Raw genomic sequence first — 13,884 nt, 5'->3', positions numbered from 1 at the left:
AAGCCAGGCTGCCTACCAGCAAGTGAAGCTGGCTTCCTAGCCAATCAGGAAGCTGGGCAACATATGACCCGCCTTCCGGCTTCCAGATTGGCTAAGAAGCTGGATTCACTTGTTCCTATGCAGCCAGGCTTCCTGACTAATCAGGAAGCTGGGAGGCGGGTTATTATGTGCTACCCGGTTTTCTGATTGGTTAGAAAGTCAGGCTGCCTAGCAACAAGTGAAGCCGCCTTACTAGACAATCAGGGAGGCGGGTCATAACCCACTGCCCGGCTTCCTGATTGGAAAGGAAGCAGGCTCCATGCTCCCTCGGCACTACTGGTCAGAGGAAGATCTCCCTCTGATCTGAAGTTCCAGTATCGGGGGTAAGTATCGGAGCATTTGGGTGAGTATGAGTACTCACCCAAATACTCGGTATCGGCACCGATACTGGTATCGGTACTAGTACTATATACTATTGTTAGTACTAGTATTGGTGCATCCTTAACATTTACCCTGAATTTGCTGGCACTTCAGTTGCTTGAACTCATACTGTCATAATGTAGCCACGACTTTCACACCTTCCATCCTGTTCTTGGACAATCAACATCTACAAATCCCATGGTCATTGTATTGTGGTGTCTGTGCTATACATTTTGGGGTATTGTACTGATGCTCAGAACTGAAGAAGTGGCTTGGAAAGGCTACTAAACCTCTTCAGCCCTGCAGAACAAGTCCAGCTGACTGTGAATAACTACTTCTAGACTTCCCAAGTCATGGATAACAGGAGGCAGCTGGGTCCTGAACAGTGCAGTTAACATTCACCGCAATGGCTTACCTCCTCACAATAACGCATCGCCCTTCTTTCAACATTGTATATGAGCTGAGACATTAAAAGTGAACTATGGCCCAGCCTTTTTTTTTTTTGGCTATAGTACTCTTAAGGATCACAGGAGGACATATACTAATGTCCTCCTGTGACCCAAAGCTCAGTATATAGCAGGCCGTGCTGCAGCCGGGACGGATCCCGACAATATTGTTGGGGTCCACCCCGCTGGCTGATTGACAGCTGGCTCTGCCTCTCTAGAGGCAGAGCCAGCTGTGCCCGCCCCCTCCCTCATCCGTCCCGGAACAGAGAGGGGAGGGGGGAATACCTGTGGGGAGCGGTGACTGACAATCACGGCTCTCTGCAGGGAGAAGATCAGGAAATGAGCGATCAGCGGTGTGTGATTTTGGAGGGCATGCTTCAGAAACATCTCCCATGGACCTTCAAAATGTGAAGTAAGTCTTCAGTATAAGTGAGTCTTTTGAAGCCACTTAAAGAGACCCTGTCACATTGCCCCTTTAGCTCTCCCCTTCCCAAACTACCAATGCTAATCTTTCCAGCGATTCCTCCACCATTTCCTTCTCAGTTGCACCTGTCACCAAAATACCCAATGTGGTCTGGTAATGGAGCCTAGCGAGAGCGGCACAATCACCTCTTCTGCCATTGGCCACGAGACCTGAGCTTTGTCATATGGAAAGGGGTTACATGCTTACCCATATCCAGAAGCACCGGATCACTGGAAAGGTGGGTGGGCAGTGACAGCGGGTTGTGTTTTTAGGTTGTACTACGTCCCCATGCAGAAAGTGGAAGACGGTGTGTGAGGTTGTGGAGTTTATGGGGCTGTAACTGTTATTCTGCAAGTGACCTCTGACCTTCTGATGGACGCTGAAGAATCAAGACGGAAAATATAAATCTTACATAAAATAAACAGTCCTAGTACGTATGCGTGAATATTAAGGTTCTTGCACAAGCCCAGTTATGACTCTCGGCTCGCAGGCCGGTACCCTCAATGTTCAGCTACATTGCATAGTGGGTTACTGACCCAGAATTAGCATTTTAACATTCCTGGCTGTACACTTGTTCCTGGTCGGTGATTCATTATAGCCAAAGACATGAGTGCCCAGGATCATGCAGGTTTTAAAGCAATTGGCTATTACTAGGGATGCACCGATACCACTTTTTTAAGACCGAGTACGAGTACCGATACTTTTGTTCAAGTACTCGCAGATACCAATTACCGATACTTTTTCTTAAAGGGACCTGTCACATTTTTTTCTAAAGCAATACAACCTAATGCTTTAAGTTCACTTTCTTAATATTATGATTCATGAGATGATGAGGGAGCATGACGCCGGTTTCCCGACCAATCAGAATGCCGGGCGCTGCATCATTACACGCTACCCGGCTTCCTGATTGGCCGGGAAGTCGGCTCCATGCTCTCTCATCACAAGTGACGAGAGAGCATGGAGCCGTTTCCTGGCCACTCAGGAAACCGGGGAGCGTGGAATGACCAACTGCCCGGCTTCCTGATACAGGAAGTACTCGTGCTAGGTATCGGAGCATTTGGCTGAGTACTCACCCAAATACTTGGTATCGGCACCGATACCGATACTAGTATCGGTATCGGTGCATCCCTAGCTATTACCATCAGCTTCCATATCAGAACAGGTTCCCTTTAACTGGTCAAACACATTTTCAACACCCTTCATAAACTCCGTGCAGCAATGAGCACTTATGTTACCGTTATTGTTCACTTTTTACCCCCATGCTGTCTGATAATCACCAGCCAAAGGAGAGCTTGTTCTGTAGTTTATAGTTGGCCCTCCTATTGCTAGTATACTATTCTAGAACCATATTGTGAACTGAAGCAGTATGCTGGGGTAGGCTACCTTGGCACTCCAGCTGTGGTGAAACTACAAATCCCAGTGTTGCAGTGTCTCATGGGACTTGTTCTTCCTCAACAGCTGGAGTGCTGAGGTTGCATACACCTGCCACCTACCACCTGATCAGGAACATTTTACAATATGAAGTTTTGAAGCATTTAATACCTCAGTGGTGACACTTAGAGGTCCCTAGAAAACAGGCAGGCGGTTATCTGTAGTTCAATTCACAAAAAAATACCTTCACCTTGATGGTGAGATTTTTACATACATTAAATCATCACAAAATTGGTGGATAACTGATCATCACGCCTACAGTCATGTCCAAAAATATTGGCACCCCTGCATTTCTGTCAGATAATGCTCCACTTCGCCCAGAACATTGTTGCAATTACAAATGTTTTCGACATTCTCATGTTTATTTCTTTTGTTTGTATTGCTATGACACAAAAAAGTGGAGAAAAAAAAAAAGCCAAATCTGACACATTCCATGCACAGCTCTGTAAATGGACTGGACACAATTATTGGCACCCTCAATTAATAATTGGTAGCACAGCCCTTGGAGAAAAAAAATAAGTGAAATCAATGTCTTCCTGTAACCATCAATGAGTTTCTTACGCCTTTCTACAGGAATTTTGGAGCACTCGTCTTTCCCCAACTGCTCCAGGTCTCTCAGATGGGAAGGTTCCTTTTCCTAACTGCTGCTTTGAGATCTCTCCACGGGATCTCTATGGGATTCAGATCTGGACTCATTGCTGGACAGTCCAGTACTCTCCAGTGCTTTGTCTGAAACCATTTCTGGGTGCTTGTTTTTCTGGAAAAAAAGCTGTTAATTTTGTGTCATACCAATACAAACAAAATAAATAAACATGAGAATGCTGAAACATTTGTAATTGCGACAATTTTGTCCACAAAGTGGTGCATTATCTGACAGAAATGCAGGGGTGCCAATATTTTTGGCCATGACTGTATATGAGTTTGTTGGAGATCCCCTTAATGTGGAGTTGGCACCCTGTCCACAGTTATAACAGCCACCACTGCTCTGTGAAAGCGTTCTACAATTTTTTGGAGTGTGACTGTGGGAATTCGTGCCAATTCAAGCATAACAACAATTTTGAGGTTGGGTACTGATGATGGACGAGAAGACCTGGCTTGTAGTTGGTATTCCAATTTAACCCAAAAGTGTTCATAAGGGTTTGAGGTCAGGGCTCTATGTAGGCCACTCAAGTTCCTCCACACCAAACTCCTCGAACAATGTCTTCATGGATGATGGTAGAGAAAAAAGGCCTTCCCCAAACTGGAACCACAGGGTTGGAAGCACACAGTTGTCTAGAATGTAGCATTACCAGAACTAGGGTCGCACCGATACTAGTTTCGGTGCCGAAACGGAGTATTTGGGCGAGTTCTCCTACTTGCCCAAATGCTCCGATAACTTCCCCGATACCAGAACTTCCGTTCAGAGTCAGTGCCGTAGGGGAAAATGGAGCCAGCTTCCCATGCGATTAGGAAGCTGGGCGGCGAGTAATGACCCGCCTCCCTGCTTGCTGATTGTCCGGGAAGTTGGCTTCCTGGCCAATCAGCATGGAGCCGGCTTCCTGGACAATCAGGATGGTGGGAGGTGGATCATTACGCGCCGCCCGGCTTCCTGATTGGCCGGGAAGCCATCTTGATGCTGATTGGCTGGGAAGGGAAGCCGGTTTCCTGGCCAAGCACAATCAAGCCGGCCAGACAACATGGAGCCAGCTTCTCAGGCAATCGGATTGCCCAGGAAGCCGGCTCCATGCCAGCGGAAGCACCGGTATTGACGAGTACCGAAAGCAAAGTATCCATACTAGTACTCGCTGCATCCCTAAACAGAACCCTTTACTAGAAACACCTGAACTCCGTCATTTGGAGGTAGGTGCGATGGTCATCGATGGGGCCCACAAACCTTTGCCCATATAGTGTATGTGCAGATACTTTGTAAGTCCTGAATCGCTTAACTGCTGTTCGATAATTCGGATTTCCTTGAGGCAACTTCCTTAACAAAGATCCCCAGACGGTCAGATACGTAGATCTGAACCCGGTGATCGGTGGTGGGGACAGAGCTAGGAGCTCTGTTGGTCCGGTCTCACCTGATGCCCCATCAGATATAAGATTACAGTGGTTGGTTCATCTAACTTTTGTCCATCCATAACTAAGATATACGTTCTGGATGGGATGCCCCTCTAATTGCCTCAGATGCATGACGTGACTGTCCTGGTTTCTCTGAGTTGTGTTGGTTTATGCCGTGTCTGTGTTTATGCCATTTTGCTTACCTTGTCTGTTCTCCACACGTTCTTGTTTTACGGAGTGGAGGTGTTGGCTTGTTAGCTCCTGTCTGCTGCTCCTGCTTGCAGTGAAATTAACAGCTGTCACTCTGCATGTCGTTTGTCACTTGCTGAGATAAGGGAGCAGCGTGTTTGGAGTTGATGGAATGACTGCACCTGTTTTTGGTGTTTGAAGCTTGTTACATCTAAGTGCTGTCAGCCGAGTATAAGAGTCCAATCTGTCGGGAAAGCTGGACCCTGGTGACAAAGTGAAGCTAAAGCCGAGCGAGGCACAGAAGAGACTTTCTGCTAATAAATATGATGGCAAGAATGGTACGGGCTGATCTTATTCTTGTAACAGTGTATGACCGAATCGCATTCACTGTAAGGTAAACCTATGATTACTCATGTACGGCAAAGCAACAGGATCACTTTTGTCAGCTATGTGTCACAGGGGTTATATGCAGGTTGGAGGTTTCATTGTCAAAATACATTTTTAGCTTGAAAGTTCACTGTTCATTTGTTCCATACTCTAATTGTCAGATACAATTCCTGTATTAAAACGATTATAATATTTAAAAAAAAATGTTTGTGCATATGCCAGCCTATAACTATAATAATAATAACATTTACTATTGTTGTTGTTGTTGTTATTATTATCAGATCAGGATCTTATTAAAACCACGTACCACATAAAAGCCCTATATGTACTTACAAACTTTAACATTATTTAGGTAGGCAAATTAGCTATAGGGCTTTATTCAAGTTGCTTGACGCTGCTGAATTTCACTTGTGTGTCTAAGCATCAGTGACCTCTGGTCATGAAACGGTTACGTCCTATAGTATTAAATAGAAGGAAACATATTTGCACTGCAGTATGTTCATATTTCCTGTGTTTCATCCCTGTAATAATGCCGCAAGTAAGAAACATAATTATTAATCTGCCAAAATTCTCTTTCTTGCATATTCAACTGAGCCTTGTAGCTTGTTGATATACATTTATAGGAACTGCCTTACTTCCCAAAGATTTTTTTTTTCCAGCCCTCTGCTACACAGACTATTCTTCCTTCAGTCTGTTGTTGCTGCCAGGCTCATCCACTTACCAATGGCACAGTGAATGCCACCCCTATCTGCCAATCCCTCCACTGGCTTCCATCCTCTACCCCTCTCTGCCAATCCCTCCACTGGCTTCCATCCTCTACCCCTCTCTGCCAATCCCTCCACTGGCTTCCCTCTTCTACCCCTCCATCCTCTACCCCTCTCTGCCAATACCTCCACTGGCTTCCATCCTCTACCCCTCTCTGCCAATACCTCCACTGGCTTCCATTCTCTACCCCTACCGAGTTGCGGTGTATAAGCAGAGAGGAGAGTGGTGGTGTTTGGACAGAGAGGACAGTTCCGGTGTTTGGGCAGAGAGGAGAGTGGTGGTGTTTGGGTAGAGAGGAGAGTGGTGGTGTTTGGGCAGAGAGGAGAGTGGTGGTGTTTGGGCAGAGAGGAGGGTTCTGGTGTTTGGTCAGAAAAGAGAGTTCTGGTGTTTGGTCAGAAAACAGAGTTCTGGTGTTTGGTCAGAAAAGAGAGTTCCGGTGTGTGGCCACTGGCCAGAGAGGAGAGTTCCAGTATGTGGGGGAAGAGGAGATCTGACTGCCTGAGGCCTTGATAAATACAAAGTGGAACAAACGAACACTTGCTACCAGGCTATTGGGCTTGCAAGCACACTTTTCTCTCCTTGCTTCTACCAGCACACCTTCTTTGCTCGTTGCTGTTCATCACTTCAAATATACAAATCAAGTCTTTGACGCGTTTCGCCCTACAGCGCTTAGTCATTTAGCCTTAAGGCAAATTAAGTTTTTTTTTTTTTTTTTTTTTTTTCTTCTTTTTTTGCTGCTGTAGGGTGCTAGAATATAGTCTCCAGTTGGTCTACTCCAGTCCATGAACTCAGTGAGTGTTTGCTTGAGAAATATAAGATGACAGGGATTCAAGTCAGTAGCATCCAACCATTACTGAAATAACAGTTTTGATTGGACTCAACATATTAGAAGAATCAGTCCGGACCAGAATATGGAAGCTGCCATATATATTTATTCTGAACAGGAGTTAATGAGATTTTAAAGAGAACCTGTCGCCAGACAATTCATTTCAACAAGAATCTTCCCATTAGATTAGAAGAGTGTGTAGTCTATTTTTTGCCTGTTATTTTATTTGTAAATTCCTTCCTCGTGTGGACATCCAGAACCCTAAGACTGCAGCTGGGTGCATCTTGGATGTGATGTCAGCTACCCCTGTCACACAAATGACAATAAATGGTATTCCTCTTTGCTCTTTCCCCGACAGCTACATATGGAGGGAGGTAAGGAGAGGGGTGGAGGAGCTGGGCCGGCACAGTGAGTATTTAGACACTCCTAGAAGAGGAGAGGGCTATGACATGACCGTAGGTAGAGTGTGCTAGGAAATTGATTCACCCAGAGCAGTCAACTTTTCTTGCAATTTATGGAAAGGGAAAACACTGCAAACAAGCATGTAAAGTACTCTATTTGTCAATGCTTTTACCTGCAATTTTTTAAGTTGGTGGCAGGGTCTCTTTAAAGCCCAAGCCCTGACCTCTGTACCTACAGATGCTGTGGAGGAGCATAGGAGTTGTTCTATCAGTAGCTCAACTCCCCGTCTTATAGCTCCCGCTGTGTACAGTTCAAGAATTGTCACAACTGTTGCCTGCTTTTGTTGTGTAAGTGTTGCTCTGGGCCTTTCCGTTGCACTTGCTAAAAAAGAGTGCTGGTGTAACACAACCGTTGCAGTCTTTGCACCCTTTTAGACATGCTGCACCTTTAAAAGTATCTTACTAAAGCTGGAACTCTCAGTGAAGGACATTGCTGGGGATGCCGGTAATCTGACCTCAAGCTCTGTGCAGGAAGGCAGGCGGATGGTTAACAGCCGGGGAATGGGAATTCTGGGAAATTCTTCTAAACAAACTGAGAAGACTTGTCATGGCTGCACGGTAGGCCAGTGGAGGTAATCAGTTACTTTGCCCTACGGGGGAAGAGACAGGTTCTCTTGGTTCTCCTACCCACTCTTGCATCTTCGTGGCGGTGCTCAGACAAGGTTAATGACCTGCTCCCCTTCCCTATGTGACAAGATTAGGACTGGTGATTGGATGCTCAGCCCTAAGCATTGAATCATGGAAAGAGGGGGAGAAGGTTGGATGCTCTTCCATACCTCGGAACCTTACCCTTTAAACACCGCAACGGGGGCAGCAGGCAGGTCCAACGTGTATCATTGGCTTGGGGTCAGGCTTTTAAGAGAAGCCGAGGGCAAGGTGACAGGTTCTCTTTACATTATACAATGATTTACATACAAGCTATATATGCAATTTGTTTTCCTGTGTAAGGTGCTCGTTGTGCAGCGAGCGGTAATAATATTAACGTCTAAACCATTCATTGTTTGTCTTGCAGCTCACCAAGGCGCACCGACAAGGTCACATGGTAAAAGTGGACTGGCTCGACAGATTGACTTTCCGCGAGATTGAAATGATCAATGAGGTTAGTGCGCAGACAGCTCCGTCTTCTCTCCTCGCCGCTTCTGACATCTCATCAGTTACATCCATCAATGGGGAAGCTGTTCTGTTGTTGGTGTCATTTTGGTTTTTTTTTTGCAATAAAGTTTTATTAACTTTTTATTCATCCAATAAGAGGACACGTCTAAAGAAGAACTTTGGCAAAATGTTTATTAACCCTAAACATGCTCACCGGTCTGTCTCTCCTGTACCCACTGACACCAGTGATGCTGGTTTCGGGTCCGCTGGAGGGGAAGCAAGCCTGGGGTGTCGGGAAGGGGGGGCACTCTTCACTGGCCTCTGGAAGTGATCTGGTGGCAGCTCAGCCAGCAGAATCGGTTCCAGTATAAAGATGTCCATCGGCTGTACACAGCAGAGCCCCGGCTAGGAGTCTGTTTACAAGGGCCCGCTGCCAGCGACGTATGGCAGCAAAAGAATAGAAGTCCAATCCATGTGACAACAGCGGCCGCCTCCATAGCTACAGGAGAAAAGAGTGTAGACACAAAGGCACAGGAAGTGTGTAATTTGCAGGATCGCCAATAAAGGGAAGAAAGCTTGAGAAAAGAAAACGAATGCAGCCGCCACATCTAAGGACCGGTAAGCTGCAATACATGTAGATAATTGTTTTTGGGTTTATGCTTTAAAGGGTTATTAAACCCTCAGCTTTTTTGCATATATCTACTGCTAGCAAGCAGTAGATATATGCAAAAACATTTTTTTTAAAAAAGGGGGTTCAAAGGGTTAAAATTTACCTGTGTCTTCGCCGTGGGCTCCCGTCCGAACATCTGAAGAATCTCAGGCAGCCGCAAGGGATCTTGGGGCGGACGCATGCGCAGTTCAGATCTTCGGCCGGGAGACGAGGAGAGACACAAGGTAAGTCTATGGAGCAGCGTGCACCCGCATGCAGACACCGTGGGACAGGAAGTGCCAGCTAGCACAGAGGAGTCAGCGCTGAATCGGAGAACGGCACCAGCGCTGGAGAGACCGCTAAAAACGACAGTAAAGAAGATGATGATCGGATCAAGAGGAATTATTTAAGGTAAGTCCTTACACTAATATTGGGGAGGGGGATTATACTTTAATGTCACTTTAAAGAAGCAAATCTTGTCATCCGGCTGCAGAATCGGTACCTCTGAAGGGGTTAAATGAGTTAGAAACACCGGAGGAGACTTGAGAGTCCTCTGCATTAACTTTGGAGAGACCTTGTCTGACGTGACCGGCTCTCTTAGCGGACATATTCCTCACGCGTTGAAAGAAAGCTGCTCAGACCGGCTCTCGTGTTAATTAAACCTCCTTTATTGTGCATCTTTTATTAGGAGAGAAATGTAAGAGCTTTCTTATAAAATCTTTATTGTAGCTCTTTGATAATGAGCCGCACCGCACGAAATGTCACAGACTACATTTAGGGTACAATGTGAAAGTCTTTCTAAAGTTACACTCTTTCCAGGGGGCTGAAGGATGAAGCTGCTGTCGGGCCATTTAAATGGAAACCAGAAGGTATTTTTAGCCATGGTTCATTTTAAATGGGAACTCCGGCCTTCCCTTCAGTCTGGCACAGTTGTACCGGCTCCTCCCCTGAACTGAATTGGCTTCCTCTGATTTAATTGCTCACAGTGGGCTTCTCACAGCTGCGGCAAGTCAGATAGAGCCCGCCTCCTTTCCTGGCTGGAGGACATCCAGTATCATGGGTGGGCAACTCTAGAATGGCGCCTAGTACACGGGTGGGCAACTCTGGTCCTCCCATCATGCCTCTGCCTTTGAGAGTCATGCCTGTGGCTGTCAAAGTCATGGGACTTGAAGTTCCACAACAGCTAAATGGTCCGAGTTGACCACCCCTGATCTAACCGTTTCCTCTCTGAAATAAGTGTCCCCGCCTCTTTCGTTAATTGGATTTCATCTTTTTCAATCATGATGGCTCAGCAGCACATGTGGGTGTAAACTAGGGTGGTCTGCATGCAAATACAGTCTATCTAGCCATGCCACTCCTCAAGACCACCATCCAGCTATAGAACATTTTAATATTTGCATAACTCTACATGCTGCCTAGTAACGCCCACTCCTACAGACTGATACCCACCCTTCAGCATTTTGATATTTGAATAACTCCTCCCAAGAGCCAGCCCACTGCATGCATCAGGGCTGAGGGCTGTTGAGAGGAGGCCAAAAGGTTTAATCGGCTAGATCATTGACCGCAAATGCAGAAGCAGCACAGTTTAATTAGGAGCACACCGCCAGACTCTGATTGGACAGTGAAGAAGCAGAAGAACACGGATGAAGTATCACTGCTCATCCTGTCGTCTTTTCCTAGCAGCTTGTCCACTATCAGCATATCTTCGCTGCCGCAGGGCTGGAATGGCTCCTAGTACTGCAGTTTGAGCAATGTAGCTGCTTCACCATGACTAGAAGATGTCATTACAGAGCAGTATAGAGTCATATAGGTTTGTTTTCACATTCTGTACAGTATATGTATATATATTCTTTTTTTTTGGCAGAGTGAAAAGCGTAGTTCCAACTTTATGTACCTGATGGTGGAATTTCCATGCGTGAAGAGCGATGACAAGGAGTATGGGATCGTGTACTATGAGAAGGTACTTTCGTTTAATTTTTTTATCCTGCACAACGTTGAGCTAAGCTGAGTACCATGAATGTGCAAAGTGCTGATATCTGCAGCCATTCGAATATTTAAAGTGGAATTCCAGGCGAACACATGCACAGTTTTAATATACACTGCCTGGCCAAAAAAAAAGTCACCAAGTCACTACCTGGATTTCGGGCAGTGTTATGATATGGGGTGGCTTCACTTGGTCAGGTCTAGGTTCAGCAATGTCAGGGTCATCTGGCTACCTGAATATACTGAATGGCCAAGTTGGACCAGGAGCTGTAGGCGTTTCCTTTAACCAAAATCAAACCTCAACTCCTCTGAGCTCATGATATTTCCTCCCGCCCGTGCACCTTCCCCCAACTTTTTCCTTGAGATTTATAACACAACTATCCAACCCTCCCCCCATGCCAAGGTGCTAGGTGTCATCCTTGACTCGGACCTCACCTTTCTTCCCCACATCCAATCACTATCCAAATCCTGCCGTCTTCACCATCGCAACATCTCCAAAATACACCCCCTCCTCACCAATGACACCGCAAAACTACTCATCCACTCCCTTGTTATCTCTCGTCATGACTATTGCAACTCACTCCTCATTGGTTGACCTCTACACAGGCTCCTCCCCCTTCAGTCTATCATGAATGCTGCTGCTAGACTCATCCACCTAACCAACCGCTCAGTGTCTGCATCCCCCCTCTGTCAATCCCTGCACTGGCTTCCTATAGCCCAAAGGATAAAATTCAAAATATTAACAATCAGTTACAAAGCCGTCCACCACTCTGCCCCCGGATATATCTCAAACCTTGTCTCAAAGTATCACCCTAACCGTCCCCTCCACTCTTCCAAAGACCTCCTGCTCCCTTATCAACTCCTCCCATGCTCGCCTCCAGGACTTCTAGAGTCTCAAACATCCTCTGGAACTCTTTACCCCAACCTGTCCGACTATCTCCCACTCTGACTGCCTTTAGGCGTTCCCTAAAGACTCATCTCTTCAGGGAATCCTATCCCACCTCAACCTAACCACTGAACAATAACTTTCTCAAACAATCATCCCCGCGCAGCTCCCTCCTCATGTATCACTTGCCCCTCCCTTTTAGATTGTAAGCCCTCAGGGGCAGGGCCCTCCTTACCATCTTGTCTTGAATTGTATTGTGATTGTAATGTCTTCTTTATATTGTAAAGTTCTGCGCTTTATAAATCATGTATAATAATAATAATAATAGAAGCTAGCCTCACCCTTCATCATTGAACTGCCAAATGGCACAGACCGCACTAGTCACATACACTGCCTGGCCAAAAGTCACCATATGGATTTAGCTAAGGAAATGGGTAAGAGCCTTCAGTTGGAAAATAGGTCTAGGTTCAGCAACCTTATGTACCCCCAAAAATGTTTATCTGAATATACGGAATGGCCAGATTTTTCCATCAATGGATATGTTTTCCTCCCTGATGGCACATTGCACATATTCCAAGATGTCAATACCAGTATTCACCAGGCTCAGATTGTAAAAAAGTGGTTCAGGGAGCATGAGACATCATTGTCACATGTGGATTGGCCACCACAGAGTCCAGACCTTAACCCCATTGACAATCTTTGGGATGTGCTGGGATGTGCTGGGTCTGTTCAATGGGCAGACTGGAACCAGAGAGGTGACATAATGCAGAGTCTCTATTCAATGGGCAGATTGGAACCAGAGAGGTGACATGATGCAGAGTCTCTATTCAATGGGCAGACTGGAACCAGAGAGGTGACATAATGCAGAGTCTCTATTCAATGGGCAGATTGGAACCAGAGAGGTGACATGATGCAGAGTCTCTATTCAATGGGCAGACTGGAACCAGAGAGGTGACATAATGCAGAGTCTCTATTCAATGGGCAGATTGGAACCAGAGAGGTGACATGATGCAGAGTCTCTATTCAATGGGCAGACTGGAACCAGAGAGGTGACATAATGCAGAGTCTCTATTCAATGGGCAGATTGGAACCAGAGAGGTGACATGATGCAGAGTCTCTATTCAATGGGCAGACTGGAACCAGAGAGGTGACATAATGCAGAGTCTCTATTCAATGGGCAGATTGGAACCAGAGAGGTGACATGATGCAGAGTCTCTATTCAATGGGCAGACTGGAACCAGAGAGGTGACATAATGCAGAGTCTCTATTCAATGGGCAGATTGGAACCAGAGAGGTGACATGATGCAGAGTCTCTATTCAATGGGCAGACTGGAACCAGAGAGGTGACATAATGCAGAGTCTCTATTCAATGGGCAGATTGGAACCAGAGAGGTGACATGATGCAGAGTCTCTATTCAATGGGCAGACTGGAACCAGAGAGGTGACATAATGCAGAGTCTCTATTCAATGGGCAGATTGGAACCAGAGAGGTGACATGATGCAGAGTCTCTATTCAATGGGCAGACTGGAACCAGAGAGGTGACATAATGCAGAGTCTCTATTCAATGGGCAGATTGGAACCAGAGAGGTGACATGATGCAGAGTCTCTATTCAATGGGCAGACTGGAACCAGAGAGGTGACATAATGCAGAGTCTCTATTCAATGGGCAGATTGGAACCAGAGAGGTGACATGATGCAGAGTCTCTATTCAATGGGCAGACTGGAACCAGAGAGGTGACATAATGCAGAGTCTCTATTCAATGGGCAGATTGGAACCAGAGAGGTGACATGATGCAGAGTCTCTATTCAATGGGCAGACTGGAACCAGAGAGGTGACATAATGCAGAGTCTCTATTCAATGGGCAGATT

At 46.1% G+C, this 13,884-nt stretch overlaps 1 protein-coding gene across 2 annotated transcripts in view; it reads left to right on the top strand.

The window, feature by feature from the left end:
- The window catches only part of PIK3C3 (phosphatidylinositol 3-kinase catalytic subunit type 3), a 167,490-nt gene that overhangs the window by 14,000 nt on the left and 139,606 nt on the right, over positions 1 to 13,884 (top strand). For both annotated transcript variants that reach the window (XM_018576172.1, XM_018576171.1), the window contains exons 5-6: positions 8,417 to 8,503; positions 11,010 to 11,105. In XM_018576172.1, coding sequence (XP_018431674.1) covers positions 8,417 to 8,503; positions 11,010 to 11,105 — 183 coding nt within the window. The remainder of the gene's footprint in view (positions 1 to 8,416; positions 8,504 to 11,009; positions 11,106 to 13,884) is intronic.

The sequence above is a fragment of the Nanorana parkeri genome, unplaced genomic scaffold (assembly GCF_000935625.1).
Source record: "Nanorana parkeri isolate BGI_ZX_2015 unplaced genomic scaffold, ASM93562v1 scaffold58, whole genome shotgun sequence".
NCBI lineage: Eukaryota > Metazoa > Chordata > Amphibia > Anura > Dicroglossidae > Nanorana > Nanorana parkeri.
Note: the sequence above shows the minus strand (reverse complement) of the source record. Positions and strands in the feature narration are given on the sequence as shown.